We start from the raw sequence: 27,978 nt of genomic DNA on the forward strand, positions 1-27,978 counted from the left end.
ACGAAATATGCATAGTACAGGGGCCACAGATTCTGCTAAAACAGTCACTCTACGTGCTGATACTTGAGGCTCTAACATTGCATTAAACAAATACAGAAAATGCACTAAAATAATCCCAGCACCTCCTTCCTCCATCTCCTCTTCTTTGTTCCAAGAGAAAAGAATATATAAAGAAATCCTATTTATGTGTCCCACGATGTGTCATGTCTCATGTCTTCACAGTGCGGGGTCTGACTGCAAGATAACTGGCTGGAGCCCCCCTCCCCCTAACTATTTCAGAAATGCATAGTACAGGTGAATAACAAACTTTGTAAAATTTCTTCTTAAAGAAATCAGTTTCCTTCTCCAATGATCAGGTTGAGTTACCTGTTACATAGAAATCTATGGAGAGAGGAGGGAGAGGTGGCTGCTAGAAATGACACACAAATAAATACAACTGCTAAGCTCTGCTACACTGAGAACTCTTCTGACATTGTCACATCTTGAAGATAAGACTCTAGCATTACACAGGACGAGGCAATAAATCAACAGCCGCCTCCTCCCCTCTCCATAGATTTCTGTGTGCGGAGATGGACGCTATACAGATAACTGTGTGAGTGAAAGAAAGAAGGAAAAGTGCAGCCTAGCCAAGAATTTTCTAAAGATATCCCAAAGTGTCTTATATTCATATAAGAGTTGTTTTATAATCGGAGGTATACTTTAAGCCCCGCCCCTTACGCTTAGCTCCTCCCCATCAGACAAATTTCGTACTAACAGATAACACCCTGTGCTCTTTGCAGAATGTCTACAAGACGGTTTGTACCGAGATCATGCAACATATGCAGCAGACTGACAACCAGCGCTGGCGGCTATATTGCCCCATTTACTGTTAGCCTTTATTTCTAAGGTTATTGTTCCTTTAAGGCAGATTCCCCAAGTTATACCAGTGTGTAAAACAATTCTGTTCACACTGACATATAAGCCACAATCCATTTCACTCCAGCAGGTCCGATGCTCTGTACAGAGTGGATGAACGCGAGACGGCACCCACAGACGACGTACAACCGCCAAGGCGGAGAGAGTGGACGACAACTTTGCTGTACCAGCTCAGACTACCACCAACCATCCAGTGTCACAAATCCCGCTTAGCCCCTCGCCGGCCACACACAGGGGTAAGTCTTTGCCTCTCCCTGCATCACGTCAGGGGAGGGTGCAGAGTTTTAATAAAAACAAAACAAAGTTGGGTATTTTTAACATTATCTTTATACTTTCTTTTAAAAAATAAATATGTTTCTACATAATATTTAATCTGCAAAGAAAAGATGTGTTAATGACTGCGTCTCACAACAATAACAAATGATAGCACCAATAAATAAAACACATATTACAATTAAAAAAAATGTTAGGCAGAATTAACTTTTTTGTGTTTTTGAATTTATTTACAAAAAAAAGAAGGAAACCTGTAGTGTTTATGCTTAATGCTCGATATACATATATTAAACCCTGGGCTGGCAGAGGCCTTGTGGTATAGACTTCATTGTCACTAGGATTGTAATGGCTTATACAGACACAGTGCTAAATGGTCAATGTGCAGCTTTACAGCGCGGCCTGAGTCAGCGGGAGGAAGCACACCGTACTCCGACAGACGAATTTAAGGGGAGAACGATGGAAACTGGTATTAGGTTAGGCGATTGACATTTGGCATGTCTTCGGTCAAACTACACAATGGAGAACACGGAAGATTTGGTGAAAGCCACAGAACGGTCAAGTCCATCGTACGGGAGATTCGTTCTTGGAAACTTTACTTTTATAGTGGACCAGCCACCTGAAGACAGGGTGGAGGAACAAATATTCATCTAATAAGTTCACTTAAAAAAACCCAAAAAAAACACTAGTGGCATCAACCCATCGCAAGTGACAGACAGATCTTCATTGTGTAAAAGTCGATGTGACCATTTTAAGAAGAGACCGGGGACGTCAAGTCTACCTTAAAGCTCTAGATTTCCATTGGCAGCCCCCTCCAGATTCCAGTGCCTGTGACCGCCCTGCTTGACACTGCACACGACCATTTATTTTTTTTGCCCACAGAAATACAGGGCAGTGTCCTGTTCTTCTGGAGTTGAAAGCGATTACCTACGTGGAAGAACATGGAGCAAAGGACTACATAAAACACACACCCATTATGTAAGCACTACTGTTCATCCTCCAGTGGAAAGACTAAGGGTAAGAAGTCATCATTAAATATTACAACTGGTGAACTAAAAACTATTCCCTTCTGACACCAAGTGCGCCAGTCGGGGGGTAGGGGGTGGTGGTATGGGGGGGGGGTTTGGTGCAGGGGTTGTGAAGATGCCAAGCCTTATCCTCCTTCCCAACACATCAGAGATTGAATGAGGACACAGAACTAGACGCTCTGCCCTGGACTGAGTACTTCTAAGGTTGTCAACACCGGAAGGCGAGGCTTGCTTTGTGCACAGGCGAGTCAACAAAAAGAAAAAAAAAAAGTTTTTTTTAAAAAATACACGAGTATGTTGAATTCACATGTGCAACGCAGTAAAATCCTGATGACTGCTGCCCCAGTATACACACAATAAATACATACGCCTAGAACTAAATGGGCCAAAACCGACGCGGCATGGTAAAGAAGATGGAATTTCAAACAGAATATTTGATCGAGGGCGACTGCAATATGAGAGTCAACCCTGCGATGCTTCGACAGACATTTGCTTGCTACATCTGACAGGTTTCGCAGTCCTAAGAGTCATTATGTGTGTGCACTGTGACATTACAGTATGCTTCTTATCAAATAAATACAATAAATACTGCCGTTCGGACTTTACTGCTGCGAAGAGCTGGTTTTGCAGTCATGGGGACGTGTGTGGGTGACATTACTGTGTATCACGGGTTCCACAGGCCAGGCAGTCGAGACAAAGGAGCGACATTCTCACCAACATGCAATTATGACACACGTATCCGTCATGGTACCTGCATGTAGGAGATGCAGACAGTCGTTGGGTAAGTTTTATCCCTCCTCTAGAGCAAAGGCAGTAGACAGACGGCTCTTCAGCTACCTACAAAACAGCCAAAGAGCTACTTATCCTCTGCCCTAGAGGAAAGATGAGCGAACAGTGTTGTCCTTCTGCTTACCTAAGAACATACCAAAGAAGAAAAACACGCACCCAGAACCTGAGCGCAAGTATGATAGACAGAAGAAGGACCCCATCGATAAAAAGTAATGTCCTCCCCCCCAATCGCCATGCCTGCAGCTGGCTGGCCTTCTGTACCTGTGAAGGTAGCAATGGCGTGTGAAGAACAAATCAAAAAAAGAAAACCACCAAAGAGAACGGGTAAAAACATTGGACAATTAATGTATTTGTAATTGTATAAATTATTTTAAATATAACAAAAGAAATACTGTACGCTCTCGCCTAAATTAATTTATCAGGTTTTAATAAAAAGGGACATTAAATAAGTGTGATGAGCCGCTCGGCATCCATGTATACACATACACACACTGCAGGTTGTGCGGAGAAGCGCTGACCCTCGTCCACAGACTGACACAAGCTGCAGATCTTATCACTGTCTGTGCTGTGGCTCAATACCGACACCCCGTACCCTATCCATATTATACGTGATTGGGGCCATCAGAAGACTTGCAATGTGCTTAAGATCCTACAAAGGCACTTATTGTATATTCTTAGTTGCTCCATGTCTGAATTTGGCACTTGAGTTAAGGTCTCTGCTCTGGAAGTCTGAACTGAGTAAGTTAAAGGGTAATTTCTGCTTCATCTTCTTTTTCCACTATTGTGTAGGGTGAACATTTTTTCAATATAAATGTATTTAATTACCGGTTTTACTTACATTTAAGGCTCTAAAGTTCTCCCTAGCAATCCTTTAAGCACTGCCAGGGAGAATCCATACACCGTTATACTGCCAGTATGTACAAGTGGTGCAGTTGTCAAAGAGGTGGAGGGTCACTTCAAATAGCTGTTTTACACCACCTAGAACAATAATTCCGGTGTCCTATAAAGGCCGAGATATTTTTTGCTATCTGAAGAGGCACCCCCTTCTCTTTGGCAACTTTTACATCTGTACATATTAGCAATACACAGCAAGTATGGGTGTACAGGACAGACTCCCTAGCAATGTTTAGAGAGAGCCTTGCTAGGGACAGCTTTAGAGCCTGTTTTCTACTTAAAATGAGTAAACCAGATTTATAAAAGAAATAAATGTTCAAACACCCCCTACACAATAGTAAAAAAACATCGTATTCATGGGTTGCTCTCATACAAAATGAACAGCAATCATTTTCAAGCTTCTCTGCCTCGCATGGGATAACAACACTGACCACCGCTCATATACATCCACACAGGTAAATTTATGACCGTCCCCCCCAAATGAACAGGTTTCCCAAACTTTGCAGTGTACACAGGGATTTCGCTCTAACACAGTCTAGCAGCAAAGGAGCCAAGTCCCTCATGCAGGGATCAACCCTTTATTTGTGTATTTTTTTTTTTTTATCAGTTAATCTTTCAACGGCACTAAAGTCCTTTAACCAGAAAACAGCTCGGGTCTCGGGGTGAAGGAGCAGAGGACTCACTCGTTTCTAGGCTGCAAGGCACATGGAACCTTAGAACAGGTGTGTGTGTGTCTGTATACATGAGATACATAGGCAAGGCTACAGTGAACGCATTCTATAGATTCTAGTGATTCCACCAGCTGCAACTCCAGGACTCACGGTGTTAGGTTGAGATACTTGGTGCTTGGACCAGGTCGCTTCAGATTCTCAGACATGCTAAGCCAGTCCTGGTTCTATGATTTGGGTGGGGAAACCATTCACCCACTGGAAGGCAGTCTCACTCAACATAAACAAGTCTCATTCATTAAACAGCAAGCTGCACTCATTGAGCGATTCTTACTCTTAATATAGTCATTTCCACTCATTATGAGTGAGTCTTCCTCACTGGGGTGAGTAATTAACTCAATGTACAAGAGTTCACGTCATTTGCCGATTGCTCATTGGGAGAATACATGTCCCAATGGATTCTAGTGATTACCGCCGGGTCTGCACGTTAATCCGGAACCATTCCTCTCTTGTGACCTCCTTGGTTTTGGTCCAGACTCAGTCCTTGTTTCTGCCAGATCTTGAATTTTTAGTGTTGTATTAAGACCACAGAGATACAACTGGCACTGGCTCAGCACATGCCTGACAAAATGGAGCCAGCAGGTCACAACATTAAGAAGGGTAAAAATGTCCATTGGAAATAAAAGTCAGACATCTCCTTTTTTTTTTTTCTTCCTGCAAGAGAACATACCCAACTCCATACACACACACCGGTTGACATCAGATGCCAAAAAAAAACCAAGTTCCTCCTGGGCGGAAACTGTGCATGATGGGCAAGGTTATATAATGACGTTGTCTCTGGCCAACCTATGGCACCGATTAGTCTCCATTTCCTCAATGAGTCTATCTGCAGAGGGCACAGGGCAGGTTTCGTGAAGGATCGAGTTTTGCAGCTGTAGGACTCCAGAACATCTCAGCAGGGCTTCTTTGACCTTTGATCTGAACATTTTTTTTGTCTTTTTTTTTTGCTTTTGCCTCATAAGTATTGGTTTAGCAGAAACTTAGCGACAACAGATTATGATCCAGAATAATTAATATTATTAGAGGTTAGCATCGGTTGAGTAGCTATCCTCCACGTACGTCAGTTAAAAAAAAAAGTTTCGGTTGGTGACCAAAGTCCAGTAAATTACTATTTTGTTAAGAAAAATCCAATATATATATATATACACAAATATATATATATTTATATATCTATATTTAATTATTATAATATTATATTTATAAGAATCCAAAAAAAAAGTTATGACCCCGCTGTTCTGGCTCTCGATGTGTAGCAGCATCAATTTTGATAAGGAGAAGGAGAAATGGCGTTTACTGAATAATACGGCTATTCTTTCCCTCCTTAGGGACACGGAATGCATGAGAACCAAAGTGCTGTGCCGAGTTTCGATCCTTCATTTTCACTCCATTTTGTCTCTTTCCGGAGACGCTCTCCTCGTTTCACCGCCGTGGTTTTTCACATCTGGACGAGTTTGGGGGGGGGAAAAAAAATAACAATTTAATTTTCAGCCACATAACATAGAAATATTAAAATTTTAAGAACGACTCTTTGAATAGGGTGAGAAGTATCATCTACACCGCAGTGGACATCAATGTCGACAGGTGTTATTTTTCTGTACTGAGCGTGTAACATTGCGTGAAGCCAACACACCGGCCCACGTACACCATTACAATACAAGTATAGATCCCTTCTGAAGCATCTAAAAACACAAGACGTGGCCCATGTTGCGTAAACTGGAGACATGAAATGATCTGCCAGATTGACAAGGTGACTATGTAACCCCTACTACAAGAAAATGACCCGGTCTTGTGTAGTTATTGGGGGCAGAAAGTGATGAGAGCTCCAAAAATCAGACCCATGGACTCTCAGGTTTCTAAGAGAGTTGAAGTCTACCCCAGCCAGCACGGACACGCATTCAAAGCCAATTGTGAACAGTCCATGATTTAGCCCCAGCATGTCTGCAGCATAACTAGGGCGCTAAGCAGCTCATCCTCCTCTATACTAGCAGGCGTACACTTTGCTTATCTGTCATTCATAAGCTTCAGTTACATTATGTTCTTGAAGACCACCCCATTTAAGCTGCTGGAAGGCAAATGTAAAGAGAACAGCTGAGACGTCTACATATGATGTAACCTTATTCCTCTTCTGAAAGCTGACAACAGATACAGAAGCATTCAGGGTACATACAGGTGTTATTTGGGGTGACTTACTTTGCAGCACAGGGGTGGCAGAGCACATGTTAGTGAGCGAGGTCAGCAGAATAGGGGGCCTCATACGGCTGGGCTGCTCTAGGTTTCTTGCCTCGCCTAGTGAAAGACAACAAACTGATCTAATTGGGTTCTCTGGGCAAACTGAGTCAAGACTTTTGTAGTCCTGCTTAATACTGGAGGACCTTGGCACTTTATATTGCCCATTAATGTCCCACACACTGGACTGGATGGGGTAAAGCAGGATACAAGATTCAACTCATGGACAATATATAGCACACAGGTTCAATGACTGCAGTTCCCCTTCTTGGTCAAATGTTGTGCAAAAACTCGGCTGCTACACACAAGAAGGTGAACTTGTCCCAGAATGGTATGTACCGCTGCTCGAAAAGCTTTCCTCTAGTGTCAGCTAAAAGAACATACTGTCACATGCACCGGGTAAAGACACTAGTGAGGCTCTGTCTGGGCTCGTGTAGACATTTGCACTAGTAAGCCTCCCTGAGGTACACATGTTGGCCACGACTGAAGCGCCCCACTTCGTACAGTTATGAAGCAAACACAGAATAAGTAAAAGAACATTGAACACAGCGCCGTCCTCTGAAGACAGAACGTCAGGCAGCAATAAGCAGTAAGCAGCAGCTCTATCTTTGCATCGGAATTTGTTTTCCCACGTGGATGAAAAACCAACCTGCAAGTCTTTTCGTTTAACTCAAGCTGCTTCGTTTTGCAACGTGAGTCTGTGTTTTTGCACGAGCATTTACAGGTCTGGGGGTCTTGGACAAACAAGTGTTTTCTCCTCTCTGTGTCTGTGCAAGGCTCACAATGACTGCAAAAAGCAAAAGGAAAAAAAAAAGAGTTCTAAGCTACAGCGCAACAGCAAGAGAAATGTCAACATGCATTACTCCTGAACACATTACAGGCAATCCCTCCATCCCCGCAACACTCCAGAGTGACCACCGGCTGCCGCTCCTGCTTTTATAGCTCCCATCCATGCATGTGCTACAATACTGGATATAAAAGCAGGAACGCTGAACAGTCAGAAGAAGGTGGTCACCCTGACTTGTAACATATAGAGCGGTGCTACCATGGCTTACAGTAACACAATCAAACAGGACGGCTGCTAGCTTATGCCTGCTCAACATAGACATTTGGCCACCCTGAAACAGACCGGCAGGTGGCAGGGTCCTCACTTCCACCTTCTTGTGTTATGTTCTTTATCAAGAGGCAAGATGAAGCAGACAGCATAGCATTAGGAAGCCAGAAGCTGCATTTGGAAGGAGTAAAATGTTTAAAAGGTATAATGTGGTAAGATTGGGCCCGTACGGGTAAATGATAGGATTAGACTAAAAATTGCAAAAAGGTAACAGGATCTGAGGTTTAGTCTCCCTTCCAAATGCAGTAATTCAGGGTTAGAGTACAAATAAAGAGAAGCAAAGAGATAAGTGTGACATCAGGAAATAAGCTGCACGCCGCCTGTCTAACAACACTCATTGACGTCAAACTGTGTGTGCGTGTGTGACATGTTAAATTCACCAGGAGATGAACACAAATGGCTGCGTGCTCACGTCATGCTTCCCTCTGCCCTATACCTAGTCTTCAGATTAACTTTTTCTGTTGTTTCTCTGTATTTTTCCCTGCACGACGATAACTCAGCCATTTCAGTTCTTCTCCAAAGGTCGGTACTAAAGGTTCATTACTGCAGTCTCACCAAGGACCCAAGGTGACGCGTACACTACTAAGTACAGAAAGCCGCAGGAACTGACTGATCGGATTATTCACTCCCCATACAAAACCAGCACGCTCCAGTTACAAGTTGTACAGAAATGAAGTGGTGTGACTTCTCTTAAGGCGGCGGCGCTGACCATACACATAGCTGGTGACCAACTGTATGACCACCACCCGCGACTCTCCTTCTGACATCTGGACAGGATATTCCACCCGTCGACTACTTGTTTGGACTATCGGCCAGGTCCCATAGACAGTAGACTGCTGGCAGAACAGTGATCGAAGGGATCCTCCGACCAATATCTTATGTCTATAGTCATCATCAAAGAGACAGCTGGAAACACTTTCACTTTGGTTCAGAGAGAGACTGCTGCTTTTAAAGACTTAGCAATAATGACCAACGTGTTACACGAAGGTATGTAGGGGGCGTTGCGACTGCATCGTTGGCACTGGACAGCATTACATATCCTAATTCTACTGCAAGAAAGGAATTGAGGCGGCCATGATATGATGAAAGTTGAATAACATTAGGCCTGAGAAGACGCCACATTTTGTGTTGATCTCAAATACCAATACGTGAAGATGCTAATGTCCACCACCAATGCTGCCACAAGCCACCACAGTGTCACCCCCCCCCCCTTTCCATAACACAAGCTGACCTAATGTAATCATGAGATCAGAAGGAATCCATTTAGTACTGCTAGTGACCGGTCTGTACCAACCAGGAAAGATAGGAGGTCACACAGATAAGAGACCTAGTGCTACACCGCCATTGGGAGATGACTGGTCTAAAGACTGGGTTTGATGAATCGCTAAGCAAGTCTCATGATGACATTATGACAGAATAAAATGCCCTCCACAACATCCCCCGCCACCACCAAAGCCTCCAATTAAAATCACAAGTGGGCGATTCTTAAGTTATATTGACCCCCATCCACAAGCCATATGAGCAGATTAATGGGATTAAGTTATGAAATGAGGTGACAATGCCAGAATCTTATTTGTGGTTGGGATTTTTAGTGAGCACACGATACAAACGTACAAGCGGTGCGATTTGTACCGGATTTTCTTGCGCTTTCGTTTATGGCCCTTCCCTCGTTTTGCTTTTCTGGAAGAAAAAAATAAACAAAGAGCGAGAGACAAAGAGAGAGGGCAAAAAACGAGAGAAACTCGAGCAAAATCGGGGCAGGGTAATGTGGTCAGTGCGGTGACCTCAATGTCACTGCGTCAGCTTGGGTGGAGCACAAATCCAGTGAAGAACCTGAGCCTGAAGCGTCCAGGGGAATATAGGCTGGAAATCAGAATGGCTAGGAAATGCTATATCTCTCAGGTACTAGGACTGTGCCACAGAGAGTTGCCAAAAGGGTCACATATTTATGCAAGCATGCTCATTATTATTAGTCGCACTGTTCTATTCATAGTAACAAACATGATGACATCATCAGATCAGCCTGGAACCTAACACTTGTGGAGTCTCTTAAGTTTCCCAACAGGGAGGCACTAAAATGCATCCACCACCCCAGGACCGAGCGACGTGCACGTAGAGACACAAATTTGGGTAAAGCTAACTTATGTAATATGATAAGCTCAAAGTAAAAATCTAGTGCAATAATTCATGAGACCCATAACTGAAGAGACGCAATGCCAGGAGGACTCGCTCACTCAGGGCAGATATTTACAGCCTTTTACCGCTGTCTTGCATGTCAAAAGCGTACCTGCATACTAAGCTGGAATGTTGCTCCTTGTGAGACTTCACCATGTCTGGGCCCTCATCTACAAACAGGAAAGCTGCACATGGCGGCAGCGTGACCACAGTGAATCTACTCTAGTCTCCATACAGCTGCTGCTATGGGCTGTGAAAAGTATCAAACTTTTAGCTGGCTTCTGTTCATAGACAGCACAGGACAGCTTTATCAGCTTGCAAAACTTGGCGGTGAGGAGAGCGGGGCTCAAGCAATGCCACCCCGGTTATCTTGGTCTCTGCTATCTCCTCCTGCCTCATTATGAAGCTGCACGGACAGCAGAGGTGACCTTTCCCACACACGTGGCTGGATATTAATAGTAAGCTTAATAGGAAAAACATCTACGGCTGAGCATCATGGGATATGCCCTCCAGTGATTTTTTTTTTTTTCCCATGCCTTACTCAGACACTTTGAGCAGGTAACTATGCTCATTCACAGAGTCACTAGGCTAAGGGTTCGTGCATTCACAAGATCTGGGGTGATACAACAGTGGAGATCTTCATAGGGCTTTCTGGGATCATCGAACCGAAGACCTACCCTCTATATAAGATCTGAGCACCCACTTGTTACAAGCACAGGGTCAATCTCTGTGGCCCTTTCAATTGGTCTGTTACCTGCACACCATATACATAAACACTACTGTGTGGGGTATTCAAGTCAATGGGTGAATCTATAATACCAGCAGCACCACTGGCGATAGTCAACAGGTAGGTAGACGCACCAAGTAAACAAGTGCACTCAGTCAAGTGACCTGGCCTCTACTCATGTGATAATGGTGGTCTATGCTCTAAGCGGTGTTGTCAGAATACTGTGCATTGTATCAGCTGATAAAGGACAATATATTGCATTGGTTTTAAAAAGGAAAAAAAAAAAAAAAAAAAAAAACACATTTGCAAAAACGTTTATAAATTAGTGGCCACTGGAAAGCCCAACTGATATTGACTGACAACCAAGAATCAATGTCTGTTTCACTAAAGCTCGAAGTGGATTTCCTGGCCAAGATGGCCAACTTAAAAGCCACCTCTGTGAGGCTGGGCATTATATGAGGTGGAGACTGTGGACTTCGTTTTCTGATGACCCGGTTAATGTCTCCTGGTCCATGCAACTATTTAGCAGGATCATGAGTGTGCAGCAGCAAGAGCAGGTTTCTGGAGAAAAGCTCTAGTTGCACAAGTGCCAGTTGACAGGTCCTGACAGAGACTAAGAAAACGCCTCACCTTATCCCCCCTGGGCTCCGTCCCACCCCCTCCTCCTCTACCCACCCCCTCCTCTTTTCTAAACATGGATTGGAATGAAAGAAAGCTTTCAGGCTTCTAAGGGCCACAGTTCCCAGTTTTAGTACAGTACAGAACAAGTTCAAGTTCTGGGGCTAGGGCCTACCACTAGACACACAGGAGATTGGGGATTGAAACCTCCAGCCATTACAAAGTCTATATAGATACCACTATATATACAGAGCTATGTAAACCAACAGCAACATTTTACTACTGAGTCAGGACGGCATCCACGCTTTAATCTGTACGGACCTACAGCTTGGCAGAGAGATGAGAACATGCGTGTAATCTGGGTCATGCTCCACTCACAGGTTAGAAGTAACGTACTCATAAACCATCACCACAGCAAAGGCTGAGTACCCCGACAGCAGCAAGAATGTTAACCAGATATTAAGCGCCCACATAGCCCCTACCTCTACTTAACAGCGTAGTTAGAGAAGCAGAGAACAAAGGATAATGTCATGTCTAGGAGGCATTGTCCACTGAGGAGCATCAGTGACAGTATACTGCACAGTAAAGCCTGGTGACCTTCTCTTCATATCAATGCCAGGGCTTACAAAGAGCCAACGTGTTCTGCAGTAATTGCTCTCGGGACAGTACAGTCCTCTAGCATGATACATTAACCCTTCCAGCACTGCAGAATGGGTTAATGATAGGTCATAGTGTTGCTTGCTGGCGGGTAAAACGAGAAGAGTCATACATAAAAAAGGGGTCACTTACTTTTCCTGTTTGCCTTTAATTTCTTTCTTTTGTCTGTAGAATTAACAACAAAAAATAATTATTAAGGGGAAAATAAAAAAAAAAAAAAAAATTAATAAGTACAAAATAATAAAAATAACTAGATAAAAAAAAAAAAAAAAAAAATTAGATATATATATATATATATATATATTTAAAGAAAAAAATGGCGCTGGAGGTTCTCACCTGCATTCACAGCGACTGTGCTGATGAAAACTCTTTTCAATATAGTGCTGACTCAGGTGAGGTCTCATCCTCAAGATCTAGAAGACAGAAGTGGAAGATGTCTCACTATGCAGTGAAGGTCTAGCTATTAATCGGGGGCTCTACTGATGCGCAATGAACACATGAATATACCGTATACTGCTACAGCTCCATTTGCACGCACCCTAATGACGTGAACAATGTCAGCGCTAATAGTGGCCCCAACGTTTGTAAAGATTGAGCCTCCTGGAGGGCCCTGGATGTAATAATGTGGCATTATACAGACTGCACGTCAGCTGCTGGTCACGTACCAATACGCAGCCATGTCCTACTTACTGAAGAATGTTAATCTGTGTGTCTCAGTAAAAGTTTATAAGAAGCTGAAATGGAATTACGTGCAGCAGCCCCATGTCTCGTAAAACATGCCAGGGAAAGGGTGACAGGCCTGCTTGGCACATACCTGCATGGTGACATTGTACCACTCCGTGGGTACACACTCAAGGTTCTCATCGCTGCAGCATCCCGAACACCTCATAAGGGGGACGCAAGAAGGTTTGAAGATGAACTCCACCTCGTCAGGGTACTCCTGGTAGATATCTACCAACGTCTCCCGCACCTGACACATGCTGCGCTCGTAGACGTTCATAAATGGTACCACTGAAATAAAAGAACAGATCGGTCAGCGGTGTACACAGAAGATGTTATAGGAAAGCAAGTTATTCTGGATGATAAACATTATCAACTCGCTTTAGTCTGGAAGATGGAGAAAGAATGATGAATTAACCGAATTAAATTTTCTTTTGCACGACGCAGACTGTACCGCCGGCGTTTTCACTTACATTGCTGAACATTTCTCCATTATTGCTACCTTTCATGCAGTTTCAGGTAAATTTGCCAAGCCGTGCATAGGTTAACAGTAGAACATTTAATAACACAAGTGAAAACACCGGCGACATAATCTGGGACTGGATCCGAGTCTTCACCATTAGTGTCTGGACCCTTGACTGACATTGTAGGAATCACAACCAGCCTACTAACTCGCCCGACTCTCAGGACCAACCCCGATAAATTGGCCATTTTCTGAGCATTTACGCTTACTTTCCATATGGCCCTAATTCTGCAGAGTCCCCGCTATGTGTGAGGGAGCTAAGTAGCCGCCATATCTCAACAAGTGGACAAAGACTCCCAGTCAGGAGCGCTGAAGCCACATGGTGCCCAGATTAGCAGGAAAAATTCCCCTGCAGTTACTGCATCCCAGGACGATTGTTTCATTGGCCTCTGGGATTAGAAATAAAAGCTCTTAAAAATCCCCCCAGCATCCCGGCCAGGGACTAGTAGCAGTTCTGAGAACTTCCAGCTGCCGCGCCCGTTACGACATGCGGTAACCCCCCTTTACCAACCACTCTGCAACGTCAAAACACTTGTTGCAAAACAAAGCGATTTACTCCCTTGGGCTCCGTCGCATGAAGATGTAATACTATTCTCCTAAACTGTACTGTGTTACAACAAAGGACAATGCACCAAGCACCTCCCATCATGGACAAGGACCTGAATATATGGGGGCTGACATGAGGTTTCTGGGGCCGTCATACTCTACTGAGTCTGTCAGAAGTCCTCAGTTAACTTCCACAGACCTCCCCCCTTCTTCCTTTTTGCCGGTAGTGGTCCAAGACTTGAGACCACCAGAGCAGCTGCTGGGAATCAGCCCTTCCCCCCCTCTTCTTCTCCTCCTAAGACAAACTGTAGAAAGACCCCCACCCCCACCCAGGTTCTATTATGTGCATCTCAATTTTTCCTTAGGAAACTTTTAAAATATAATAACCCCCTCCCAATTAGCAGTAATTGCACTTTCTATCCACCATTTAGGGTACAAAAACTGCATGCTTTACAATTTTACAGGTGACTGACTTTTATTCAACATGTTTCACCTGTAATATTAAGAAACTGCACCAAAACCTGGATCATAACCACATGCAGCAGCTGTTCCAGACTGGATATACAGCGGACGCCTCTTGCGGGGATATACGACAACTTAGTACATTTGGTTTCATTATACTGTAAACCGTAGGAAAGTGATTAGACATTCCATCTGTGATTTGACTACAAAGGGGTTAATTGGTGCGGAGCAGGTTGGTGGCCCCATGTGTAAGGAAAAAGCACAGGTTGCACCATGTTTGCGCTTATTCGGAGCAGTGCCGCACAGGTTGATAACCTTAGCAGATAAGTACAGCTGCTGCCATCACGGAAACTTGTCCTCCGCGCAGAAAAGGCTTTTATCACCAGCGCGGCGGCTTCATGTGCTACGTGCTCTGCAAAATCTCTGTTTAATTTTGCCATAACAATTAAGATATGATAAAAGCCACTGTACCAATAAGAAGGTAAGAAGTCCTGACCTCTGCCTGCCGCCGACAGGGAACGCACAATGAAACTCAAGGGTGTTTAGACCTCGGCTGGTGCAGTCATGTGACAGCGAGTCGTGACTACGTAACAATGCTGGAACGTGCACCCCCATCCTGCTGCACGATCTCCACGTATCAGGCGCTTAAAATAAACGGGCTGACTAATCTCCAACCACCCGCAGTCTAGATGAGAATAGGAAATCACAATGTATGGAAGCAGGCAGCCTCAGCGCCAGAGATTAAAGGGTTACTCTTATCTTGTTAAAGGATTGCATATTAGTATGATCCAATACTTTATGAGGATCTGATCTCTAAGACCCCAACTAAGCTTTCACCACAGGAGGGGGTCTGCAGTTCAGCTCTGTGGGGCTCCCGGAGGCCGCACTCCACCAATAAAGTAATAGCCCTTTAAGAATTGTTCATGCCAAGGGAACTAGAAGGAGTAAAATCAGTAAAAGGTGAAGGAATATCTATAACTAATGGTAACTAACTGGAAGGACACAGACTGTGACCGCTACCCTGGACAAGGTCCTCCTGGATCAGGCACATGACAAGAACATGGCTCTATGTCCTGTGGCCCGTTACTGCCTGAACTTGACAATTGGTGCACACGTGGCTGCATTTTCACCACATCTTAAAACTGGCTGTCAATTTTAGATAGGGAATCCCGCCCCTGCCAATAAACTGCTCGATGACCCCAAAAATAAGCCATCAATTTTAAAAGACGTGAACACCCCTTTATCCATCGTGGTGAAATCTTCGCTCAGTCTCATGTCTAAGGGAGCCTGCACACGGAGTTACTCTCCACTCATTCTGAACGTAAAACTCGTTCAGAATGAGCACGTAAAAAATAGATCCCATTGATATCTATGGGTGCCAGCATACGTGCGCTCCCCATTGAAATCATTGGGAGGCTTTTTTCCCTATTGCCGTCGGGGAGCTGCAGTGTGACTGGCACAAGTGAACGTACCCCATTGTATGCCCATTTATCCATCCTCTCAGGACCTGACAATCACTCAGTCTATAGCTATAGTGAGATTTTACCCTTATTCTCCAGGCCTACAAATGTGAGTGTATAAACCAATGAGAAACCTTCTTTCAGAACACAAGCAGTGAGAATCAACTTTACAGACGTCCTAAAGCAGAAGCCGTCCAGAAGAGGGCAGCTCTTCACAAAACCAGATCAAATAAAACAAACAAACAGAAATAGATTACAAATAAACTCTCCTTACCTTCTGTCGATTTATACTCTTTTGTGGGGGCCGCCCGGGAAAACTGCAGGGAACAGAAACAAAAGAATCCTATGAGCACGTTTATTAGAAAACATGCAAAAAAAATTTAAAAAAATCAAGGGCAATGTCAGGAATCAAAGGAAGTTTTATAGGGGAAACTGTCCCATCCCAGCCCGGATCACAATGCCATCAGACCTCATATACAGATGGATATACAGTATAACCCGCCAGTGTGGACCGATCTACGTATTATTCCTCATCAGCATATAACTCTATCCTGTATATAATACACAGCAGTGAATATATCCAAGTAGCCGGCCTTTCCTACTATTTACATAGAGAGCAGGATCCTCCCCATACATGGCAATGTTATTGAAGGGTGTAACCACAGCTGGGCAAACTGAGGGATTTTTGGATCGTGGGCATTTATATCAGAAGTGTTAAAGGGTGCATTCACACGGAGGAAAATGGTGCGGATTCTGCACGGATTTTGCCGCGAATCTGCGTTACATTCTGCGTGGAAAAAAGCCTCTTCATAGAACTCTATGGGAGGCTTTTTTTCTGCTTGGAATCTAACGCGGATTCTGCGCCATTTTCCTCCGTGTGAATGCACCCTTATGACACAGCTTCTGAAGCTTCTTGCTTTTACCCTACATACATTGTGTGGTGTTGGGCAGCATCCTGTTTGTTCCCAGTCTTCTGTCCTCTTTGGCCTTTAGAGCTCACATTTTATTTGATTTTGGGCTTGTCTTAGCTTTCCTATGTCCTTGCGATCCCTGCAGGTGCCAGCTCGGAGATCTTTCATTGTTGGGCTGCAGTTACACTGTGAGCCTCAGGTACAACTGTCTGTTTGACTAGAAACATAATGAGGAGCACAGGAAACCATTAAGCTAGAACAATAGGAAACCATCAGCAGGGCAATGGTTGGTCAATGACTTCCTTGAGAGTCTTAAGCTTTGCTTGCAGGGCTTCCTGCTGCTCCCTGATAACGTCCCTTGCCTGTCACTTTGTGTTCAGCACTATACACCAGAGCTGTAAGACGGTAAACCGAACTCCAGCTCAGACTGCGGTGCTATTTTGTTGGTCTGGCTTCGAGGACAAGCTATTGTCCTTCAAGTCTACAGCAGACCGTGACAGTTTAAGTGTGGAGGAAAACCTCACAGCAGAGTGCAAAAAGTTCTAGAAACAGAAAGCGAGGGTGTCTCCAGCCCTGTGTGCACCAGCACCCCTGCCTTTCCATGTTGCTCATATCTGAAGGTCAGTCAGTGGCAAAACAAACAGCGCAGCAGAGCCGGCCGTGCGTGTTGTGAGCTGTAGACAGGTTTTAGGCTTGGCTCTGATGGGTCCAAAGTCTACGATCCAATAACCAAAGCAGCATACACAGCCTGGAACATTGTGCAACACAAGCAAACTTCATTGTGTTTGTTCCTGTGCCCAGCTAGTAGTGTGTAGTATATTAGGGTACAAGCAGTTTCAATACTGTTTTTCGTACATTTTATTCGTTTTACAGGTGAAACCTGCTATAGAAATGTGTTTCACCTGTAAAAAAAATTAGAAACTGCACCAAAAACAGTATGCAGTCCTTGCACCACTGTATATATTGTTATATACATGCTCTCTCCTCACTAGTAGCGGCCTATATACAATCTATGGTGCTCTTACACACCTCCATAACATTACGTCACTGCCGATTTCCACTTCCGTCACCGATGCCAATAATATACATTCTTAAAATGTATCCATCTACAACTTATAATTGATAATTCTGCAAGACATCACATCCAGCAAAGCCTCTGGTACTGACGGGAACCCCTAAGGCTAAACCTGCAAAATATAAGAAAACCTTGACTCCGAGGATGGCAAAAACATCAACTGAAAGGTGGCCAGTGAAGGGGGGCGGGTACCTAGACTATACATATGGTCTTCTGGTTATTCATCCCAATTCTCATCTAGCTTCTAGTTCAGGAGAGAGATTAATATTAACATTGAGATCCAGTTACCACTTAATGCAGCGGCTCATACTAAGCGACCAATGAAATGGCTGCCTGCAAATAACAACAAAACTAAAAGGCCTTGGTGCTAACCTTTACAGAGGCATGTGCACACTATGGAGGCCGGGATTTGGAAGGACCTTGACTGACAGCAATGAACCTGACTAATAGCTTATTAACAAGTCTGTATCTCTGCACTGTCAGAACACCGAGCCTGCACCTGTCTACTGTCCAGGGGTCCACTCCAGGATTAGCACTCACTGGTGAAGTCTCTTCCAAGGACAGGGATTCTGGGTCCTGCCTGTCCTTGCGCTCTGTGCCAGTCATGGCAGGAACAGTGAGCCCCTCCAGAAGAGGCTGTGATGGCTGCCGCAGGACCCTGCTATGTGGGGTGACCTTTTTGCTTGCAGTAAAGCTAGAGGACTGCTGACATAGCTGTACTGAAACCTGAAGAAGCTCCAGCCCTGCACAGTAAGCTGCCATCTCACCCTGAAACAATGCACATAGCACCTGACCAGTTGTTGGCACTGTCATCAGAAAAATGCTGGGCACGTGGCGAGATGGAGACCGTAACTAGGGGTAAAAGAATGCATAAAGCAAGTAGAGGTGTTCGCAGCACTGCCAAGTGATGTATGTACGCAGTGCATGACGCCTTCCCGAGTGTTCAATTAAAGCGGAAACCTACAAGCATCCATACACCCCCACCCCGAATACAAAAATAAACCTGAACACAATTCCCAGGCTGTCAATCATCCTCCGCGACTGCTTGGATATAACATTAAGATGCCTGTTGTGACCTTGGAAGGTGTATAGCATAATAGTGTAATAGGTAATAGGAAAGTGAATCAAACCACAGAGTTGGCCTCCGTGTCTGGTCATGTATGGCAGAGCCGAGAACTTACATATCAGTCACTTATGAACCAGAAACCACAATTTTTCGTCACTTTGCGAAACTTCCTATTCAGACTATACATTTTGACACTGCGGATTTCATTGAGATATCTTGGCTCTCTGCTTATTTCAATTCTCCCGGGGTGAAAGGAGTTAAATGGCCCTGAAATCAAATCAGTTCTTTGACACTCTAACCCTCGCACTACCGGGTTCAGATGTTGCTGCCCCTTTACCTCAAAATGTTTTTTGCTGCAATATGTGCAATGGGAAAGAGGGGTTATATAGCGCTAAAGTTAGAATGAAGGAAGAGCCTGAGACAACAAGAAAGTAGCGCTATACCTATAAAGACACAACTACCGTGAAGCAGCGCCATATCTATGAAAACATGTCTACCATGGAGTAGCGCCATATCTATGAAAACATGTCTACCATGGAGTAGCGCCATATCTATGAAAACATGTCTCCCATAAACCAGCGCTATACTTATGAAGTTGTGGAACACATGTCTCTCATAGAGGAGCTCTATATACCTATAACCACACACGTCTCTCATAGAGGAGCGCTATATACCTATAGCCACACACGTCTCTCGTAGACCAGCGCTATATACCTATAACCACACACATCTCTCGTAGACCAGCGCTATATACCTATAACCACACACATCTCTCGTAGACCAGCACTATATACCTATAACCACACACATCTCTCGTAGACCAGCACTATATACCTATAACCACACACGTCTCTTGTACACCAGTGCTATATACTTATAATCACACACGTCTCTCGTAGACCGGAGCTATATACCTATAACCTCACATGTCTCCCATACATTTATTCTCTATAAAGTTTGGATCCGGCCCAGATTTTCCATCTATCACTGTGAACAATGACTCTTTACAGCAGCCAATAGAACAGTCCTGGAGAAAACCAGCGCTGGATTCTCCTGGATGCAGACTATGTGCACAGCAAGGTCTCCCCCAAACTCCTCCGCAACTTATCAGAAAGAACGTCCCTCTGTAGTGAAGAAAATGTAGGAGACCAGAGAGTAACCTAGGACTGAGAGGGAAGTACACAGCGTGACCTTGCAGATACTTGGACTAGGTCACTGACTAATTCCTTCCTTGTCACTGCTGCCTGTGGCTCTATAGAAGCTGCACATAACCCTTTCTGGTGTCTATCGGACATCAGAACATGCCATGGGGACTGAGCCTATGGATATTAAAGATTTATGATCTAGGGACATCTTATGTAGTGTATAGCTATGATTTTTTAAGTGTCCATGGGTGTGCACGGTGCAGTAGTCATAGCCATGGAAAGCAGTGACAATACAGTGCTGGGTACGGGGACCACAGCCGGGGCCCTCACAGGACTCAGGCCTCACACTAGCTGCTAGGAGCTTCTCCAAGGCTCGGCAAGGAAGTGAAGCAGTTAAAGCGCCTCACTCCGCCTGTCTTGCCACAATCTCTCCTTCCTCATTAGTTCAGCTTTGTAACTGTAAATGCTTGGAAAAACAATTAGGGCTTACTTGTAAAAACTGCTTGTGAACGCACAAGAACCCTTCCCAAAACCTCAGCAGAACAAGAGAAGAAAGAGCAAGCCCTGTGATCTGTCAGAGCGAGGAGCTCGCTCATTCAAGGACATTTCCAACTCACAATGTGGACTGAGGCCTAACTGGGAATGTGCACACACAGATGAAGGGGAGAAGAAAAAAAAAAAACCTTGGCCCAGTCACATGAAAGAGATTTAAAGGCCTTTAGTCTGGTTTACATTTGGAAAAAAGTGTACGTGCAGCCTGAGCCGCCTGGTAACCCGGCCTACTGATCTGTCGTCAGAAGAAGAAGGGGAGCCAGTGAGCAAGGAGGCCTGGACGAAACTTAAGTGACCCATTAACAGTCCAGTCACACGCTGCCCGCTCGCTTCTCCAGTCCTGTATCTATGACAATGCTCCGGGGTGATGCACGGTCCCACAGAAGCAATGCCGCTAGAGGGTGAGCCCGCTGTCCTTACAGTTATATTCCCAGATTATTATTATTACATTGTATCTCGCTGTATCCAGTAATTTACAGTACAGCGCTGCAGGAAATGTCACCATTTCAGAAAAAAAAATCCACATTACTATCCGCTCCTAATAATACAGATCAATGACACCGCCACAACATCCAAAGTCAGGGCTGCCCCCAGGAGCTGACGCTCAGACATCCGGCGAGCCCTGAGGGATGTGCACCTGAACTTCATGTAACTCCCTGGGTGGATAGATTCCCTACCATGGTGCCCGCTGCTCAGCACACGTGCTGCTTTATACTAGGGGGAGAGAATGGCACCAGCCCGGATACTAGCACCAAGTTCACACAAGACGCTGCACATTAATTCACAGCCCCACAAAGAGGGAACGAAATTCAAATCCAAGTTTTGCGCCTGCAGGGAGCACCTGAGAGCGACTGCCCCACGTATTGTGGGTATTTATGGAAAGTGCTACGTGCCCAAGAAGAGAATGATCACATGTGCTGAGCTGGTACCAAGCAGGGACACAAGGCAATGACTCTACAAAGCCCCCTGCCAGCCAAGTAGGTGCCCCAGCACAGCAGCCCCGTGTAAGTGCCCCTCTTACCTGGGCAGAGTAGAAATAGACCAGTAAGCCCCAGTATATCCAGGAAAACAGAAAGTACATGGTTCCCAGTAAGATCCGCAGAGGAGCCCCCCGAGATGTGCTGTAGCCGAGGACCCCCCACTCCCAGGTGTGACCGATGATCTTCAATGCCCGGGAGCCGGGGTCACTCCATGTATCCACAGACCCTGCTCTCCGGAGGACGCGCCAGTAACAGATCCACACAAGGGGCACAACACAAAAAGTTGCAGGCACCAAGTTTCAATCCATGTTTGCGGTAAATCCCAGCGCGGACGGCGCACAGATCTCCCGAGGCGTGCAAAGAAACTCTACAATCCCAGCGCTCAGTGTGAAGAGCCGAACCCAGCGTTATCCCGGCGGTTTCTCTGTAGCTCTGTGTCACCCAGCGCTTAGAACAAGCGATAGACAAGACTGCTGCGGGACCGCCCAGGGGAGTGGCCATGGCGAGCATAAGAGAAGGAGCCGCAACCCCTGAAGCCCCAGAGCACACAGCACGGCGGTAACGGCGGTATATCAGCTCCAGGGCTGCGGCATTATTATCAGCAGCATTAAGGGCCTTCACATTATTAGCGGCTCCTCCGCTCCGGGCTGCAGACAGCTGCCTGCTCGTCTATACGGCTCCATCACATGAGACCACCAGGGGGCGACCGACACCACCTCACAGACAGTTACCCGATCTCACACCAGGCTGCGCTACAGTCTATGAAAGAGAAGAACCGCGTACACACTGTGCAGAAACCCGACATCTACCGAAGCTGCAGTCCTATGTAACACTACAGATACACAGTGATAACTCTCTGAGTACAGGTAATGTAGTAGATGTCACCTGCAGTCCTATGTAACACCACAGATAACACAGTGATAACTCTCTGAGTACAGGTAATGTAGTAGATGTCACCGGCAGTCCTATGTAACACCACAGATAACACACAGTGATAACTCTCTGAGTACAGGTAATGTAGTAGATGTCACCGGCAGTCCTATGTAACACTACAGATAACACAGTGATAACTCTCTGAGTACAGGTAATGTAGTAGATGTCACCTGCAGTCCTATGTAACACTACAGATAACACAGTGATACCTCTCTGAGTACAGATAATGTAGTAGATGTCACCTGCAGTCCTATGTAACACCACAGATAACACAGTGATTACTCTCTGAGTACAGGTAATGTAGTAGATGTCACCTGCAGTCCTATGTAACACCACAGATAACACAGTGATAACTCTCTGAGTACAGGTAATGTAGTAGATGTCACCGGCAGTCCTATGTAACACCACAGATAACACAGTGATAACTCTCTGAGTACAGGTAATGTAGTAGATGTCACCTGCAGTCCTATGTAACACCAGAGATAACACAGTGATAACTCTCTGAGTACAGATAATGTAGTAGATGTCACCGGCAGTCCTATGTAACACCAGAGATAACACAGTGATAACTCTCTGAGTACAGGTAATGTAGTAGATGTCACCTGCAGTCCTATGTAACACCAGAGATAACACAGTGATAACTCTCTGAGTACAGGTAATGTAGTAGATGTCACCTGCAGTCCTATGTAACACCAGAGATAACACAGTGATAACTCTCTGAGTACAGGTAATGTAGTAGATGTCACCGGCAGTCCTATGTAACACCACAGATAACACAGTGATAACTCTCTGAGTACAGGTAATGCAGTAGATGTCACCAGCAGTCCTATGTAACACCACAGATAACACAGTGATAACTCTCTGAGTACAGGTAATGCAGTAGATGTCACCAGCAGTCCTATGTAACACCACAGATAACACAGTGATAATTCTCTGAGTACAGGTAATGTAGTAGATGTCACCTGCAGTCCTATGTAACACCACAGATAACACAGTGATAATTCTCTGAGTACAGGTAATGTAGTAGATGTCACCGGCAGTCCTATGTAACACCACAGATAACACAGTGATAATTCTCTGAGTACAGGTAATGCAGTAGATGTCACCAGCAGTCCTATGTAACACATGATGCAATGACTGTGCACCGGCTGTTTGTGGTCTCTCATACGTATTGATATGTATGTTTCTGCTCTGAGAACAAAGGATTGGGTCTAGAGAAAGCCCTGATGCCCGCTGCAGGTGGTTTTCCGCACATAGTTCCAGTGTGGACTGGCAGTGCTTCGCAGCTCTGTGAGGGCACCTACTGGACACGCTGTGATCAGGCACATTCTTCACATTTTTTAATTTGCTCAAAAGTTCCTGAAGAAATGATGATGAGTGTGGTGAATAAATCATATTAGGAGGAGGAGGAGATGGGGAGGAGGAGCACTGCTGCCCACTGTCACTGTAGCAGCTACTTCCAGGATGTAAAGTATCAGACAACTCTCTAGTGGTCTATTTGTGACCTGCTCCTCATCCAATATCTCCAAGTTTCTGGCTAGGTGTGACGGATATACAGTATGTGGTCACTTTTATAGTAAGAGTCATTGTTATATACAGTGGCCCCATTTTGTTAGACCTCTCAATGTATACGATGTAGCAGTGCCCAGAATAAGTGTGGTGACTTCCAGGGGCTGCCCAGTGCGCCAGGTCAGTTTCATGCTTAATCTATGGTGGTGTGAATGCGGGCTTACTTTCTTACTGAACTGTTTAGGTTACAGACACCACTTTTCCTGGGAGCCGAGCAAACAGCCATGGCCAGCTAGACATTATATTACACTGAGGACTCTGAAATGAAAGCCATTCCTAAGAATATATTCACATGGTATCTGCAATAACTATAAAATACTTAGAAACTAGTAGTTTGTAGTGTGACAATATTTCTAGGCCAGGCCTGTCAGGTTGCTGCCTACGGCTGGTCTACGGCAGGCATCAGTAGTGCTTACTAGAGGTGTCCCCGTCATGTAACACATAATTTGCACAAGGGACGTCAACAAGCAGTTACAATAATTATAAGGAGCTCAATATGAAGACAGGTAAGTGTCCAATAAGGAGAAAGTTGTAAAATGTAAGGTTGGTGGAAAAAAAATTCGGCTGAGGTCACACGTTACAGAATAGTTTCATGTTTTGATACCCAAGGTCTCGCACACGAGCACCCAAGTTTCAAGTCCCAACCAGGCCCAAGGCTATGTTCACATCTGTGCCGGAGTCTCTGCTGTCGCAGTGTCTGCCCAAAATCGTCAGAGGAAAAAAATCCTGCACGGAAGACTTTTTCCTCTACCTTTCACTTTGACATATCCGCCTTTCCGTTGATCAGTTTCCCCAACGGGACCCAACTGATGCTAGGGTGAACTCAGTATAATGTTTTTTTTAAAATTTTTATTGCAGGCATAGATGGCATTAAAAGAGGGCTATTTGTTGCACCAAATCCTCGTCCATATGGTCCTGTGGGTAGTTTAGTGTCCCAAATCACCCTGACAAGTTCTCTTTTAAATCCGTAGGGTAGAGTTTGTCCTGAACCAAACTAACACACAGTCCTGTGCATAGGCCCTTAAGGGTATGTTCACACAGAAGAATTTGGACCTGATTCTGCTTCAAAATCAGCTCCAAATTCCACCTAAAATTTGACTCTATTCCTTTCAATGGGAGGCAGAGTCAGATTTTTGCAGCTAGTGGGAAAATAAGTGTCATGGCTGATCTTCTGGCTTATTCCATTGAAGGAAATGAATGGGGGTGTAAAAATACTGCCTGGCTGCATCCGAATGCAAAATTAAATAACTCTGCAGGGAACTTGGTCAAGTAGAAAATTCTTCTGTATTCCGGTAGCACCATTTTTCAGCTTCTACAAATTCCACCATCTAAATATTACCTTATCTAATGACACTAAAGCAGATTCATGCCAATAATGTAAGAAACGCATTTCTGTCCCAGACAATTTGTAAAATGACTCAAAAAATACAGATGCCCCCGAAATAATAGTATAAGATCTACCAACAGGTCCAGCAAAGATCCATCAGTTTGCATCAGTCCTGCATGTCCACAATCAGATTATTAGAGCTAAGACCTCTATCATCTATTTATCAGGTCTGACTGACCAGGAGACCTTGCTATTAAATTCTAGTCAGTTACAAAGTGTGTGAACGAAGCGGAGATGGAACGTACAGACAGCTGACCCATTTAAACTATGGGAGTGATGGAGTCAAGACACAATGATATCTAGATCCAAAGGGAAGCAAAGAAAATGGAGAAAACATTGAAAATAATTTTTAAGACATGTTGAATGTGCAAACAACAGAGAACAATGACATATTCTGTCTATAAAAATGCCAATTTAAAGGGATCCTATCATTAAAATGACATTTTTTGTCCCTAACACTTAGGAATAGCCTTAAGAAAGGCTATTCGTCTCCTACCTTTAGATGTCTTCTCCGCGCCGCCGTTCGGTAGAAATCCCAGTTTTCTTCGGTATGCAAATGAGTTCTCTTGCACCACTGGGGGCGGTCCTCAGCGCTCAAACAGCACTGGGGCATCCCCAATGATGCGAGAGAAATCTCCAGTGACGCCTCCATCTTCTTCTAGAACGCCCTCTCCCTGTGTCTTCTTCTGTCCTGGGTTTCAAACTTCTAGGCCTCAGGCAGAGCAGACTGCGCATGCCCGCGGCAATAAGAAAAATGGTCACTTACACAGTAAGCTGTGTAAGCGGCCATTTTCTTGTGGCCACTTACACAGTAAGCTGGTGTAAGCGGCCATTTGTGGCCTGAGGGTAGCAGCACGCGGAGAAGACATCTAAAGGTAGGAGAAGAATATCCTTTCTTAGGCCAGGGCCCCACCGACCGGAAACGCCGCGATTTGCCCGAAGCGGAGACGCTGCGGGAAAAATCGCAGCGTTGTACAGTGCAGGCAAAGTGGATGGCATTCATGCGAATCCCATCCCCACTTTGCGGAAAACATTGCAGCGCGGACACGCTGCGATTTGCAAAGCTGTTGCGGCTTTGCAAATTGCAGCATGTCAAATGTCAGCATGCCATCAAACGCCGGCGGCATTCCCGTAGATATAAGTCCGCAGAGGAAAACTCTATGAACTTTCTCTTAAAGCGCTGTGGAAACAACCGCAATGCGTTCCCGCAGTGCTTTAGTGCTGCGGATACGGCCCATGGGGCCTTAGCCTTAAGGCTATTCCTACGTGTTAGGGACAAAAAAAATGTCATTTAATGATAGAATCCCTTTAAAAGCTCTATATCTGAAAAGCCTCCCGTCCGGTCACATGACTGTAATTCGGGACATAATGCGATGCGCACATGACAGGTGAGTTTTTGCTAAATGTATACAACGATGGAGTATAAAGCAGAATGAAAGATGGATGAGAAATACCTATGTATATAAAATGGACAGTGCGAAAACAGAATAGATGTATAGTGCTGTGCAGAAGTTTTAGGCCGATGTGGAAAAATGCTATCAATCTTTGGTGTGATCTTTGCCTTCCATCAATTCTTCTCGGTACTTGTACACAGTTTTTGGCAGAACTCAGCAGGCAGTTTGCACAGTACTACACATAGAATAACGGATGGGCGGTTTTTGATGTGCTTGAGTAAGTATTTTCTCTGAAAATAAGATAGGGCTGTACACTATGTTTTTATTCACAACAAGGGCTAGGGCTTGTTTTCGGGGTAGGTCTTATTTTTCAGTCACCCGAGTGAAACAATCTGGAAGAATCTAGTAAATTGGTACAATTGTACAATATGCTTCGTTTTCATAACGTCAGTGACATATCCTAGCACTGAAGGTGCTGACTATAACTAGGGCTTATTTTTGGGGTAGGGCTTATTTTTGGAGAAACAGGGTATATTGCAGAATTTCTAAAACGTGTCAGCTGTTTTCTTCTCTGATGTGATCTCATTCTCTGGTTTTTCACTTCTTAAATAAAAGTTGTTTTAGGCTGTAGGAACTTCCCAGTTTTCCTCTGGTACTGGCCACGGGCGCCGATCACACACCGATGCCTACTTTTCCTTACTACAAAAATTCTCTCTTTAAACGATGTTATCTAAGGCTTGTAGGACTTGTTCACACATTGCAGTCATGACATATTTTTTCTATAATTTTCCAAAATTGCAGGAAAATCATAGCAAAAACCATAACCCTACATGTGAACAGAAATCCCTGAAATATAGTCCCGTGTATACAAAAACATAGTCCGCTATATATACTGACATATGAACAACGATACTATATAGGTCTGATGTATAAGAAATGGCGCACTACACCCCTTTGAGACATAATAATGATCAATGGAAGTGCCGATAGTCAAGAACACCAAAAAACCAGAGGTGGTGCAACATGTGAATAGGTCCTAAGATTTATCATTGAGTCCTGTGTGTGGCCGTACAGCTGAATGTCCCATTTCTGCAGCAGGTCTGTGTCATTTTTA

At 44.6% G+C, this 27,978-nt stretch overlaps 1 protein-coding gene across 3 annotated transcripts; it reads right to left on the minus strand.

Moving 5' to 3' along the window:
• Positions 1 to 1,292: 1,292 nt before the first annotated feature.
• On the minus strand, positions 1,293 to 22,016 carry VEGFA (vascular endothelial growth factor A). Of its 3 annotated transcripts, none has more exons than XM_075267319.1 (8): positions 21,623 to 22,016; positions 16,127 to 16,169; positions 12,956 to 13,152; positions 12,478 to 12,554; positions 12,274 to 12,306; positions 9,597 to 9,644; positions 7,500 to 7,637; positions 1,293 to 6,065 (listed from the first exon to the last, which is right to left on the minus strand). In XM_075267319.1, the coding sequence occupies exons 1-8, from the start codon at positions 21,680 to 21,682 to the stop codon at positions 6,044 to 6,046; spliced, it is 618 nt and encodes a 205-aa protein (XP_075123420.1). In that variant the 5' UTR covers positions 21,683 to 22,016; the 3' UTR covers positions 1,293 to 6,043. The 3 variants fall into 3 exon arrangements, with proteins under 3 accessions (XP_075123420.1, XP_075123419.1, XP_075123421.1); XM_075267318.1 differs by having other exon boundaries at positions 9,579 to 9,644; XM_075267320.1 differs by lacking the exon at positions 9,597 to 9,644.
• Positions 22,017 to 27,978: the final 5,962 nt, after the last annotated feature.

The sequence above is a fragment of the Leptodactylus fuscus genome, chromosome 3 (assembly GCF_031893055.1).
Source record: "Leptodactylus fuscus isolate aLepFus1 chromosome 3, aLepFus1.hap2, whole genome shotgun sequence".
Taxonomy (NCBI): Eukaryota; Metazoa; Chordata; class Amphibia; order Anura; family Leptodactylidae; genus Leptodactylus; species Leptodactylus fuscus.

What these genes read in the sequence shown, in the direction of transcription:
- VEGFA (XM_075267318.1), bottom strand. Translation starts at nt 21,682, where the DNA reads ATGTACTTTCTGTTTTCCTGGATATACTGGGGCTTACTGGTCTATTTC. An exon ending in TCTATTTCTACTCTGCCCAG is followed by an intron (nt 16,170 to 21,622) that starts GTAAGAGGGGCA and finishes TGTTCCCTGCAG; the next exon opens with TTTTCCCGGGCGGCCCCCAC. An exon ending in CACAGTCGCTGTGAATGCAG is followed by an intron (nt 12,307 to 12,477) that starts GTGAGAACCTCC and finishes TTAATTCTACAG; the next exon opens with ACAAAAGAAAGAAATTAAAG.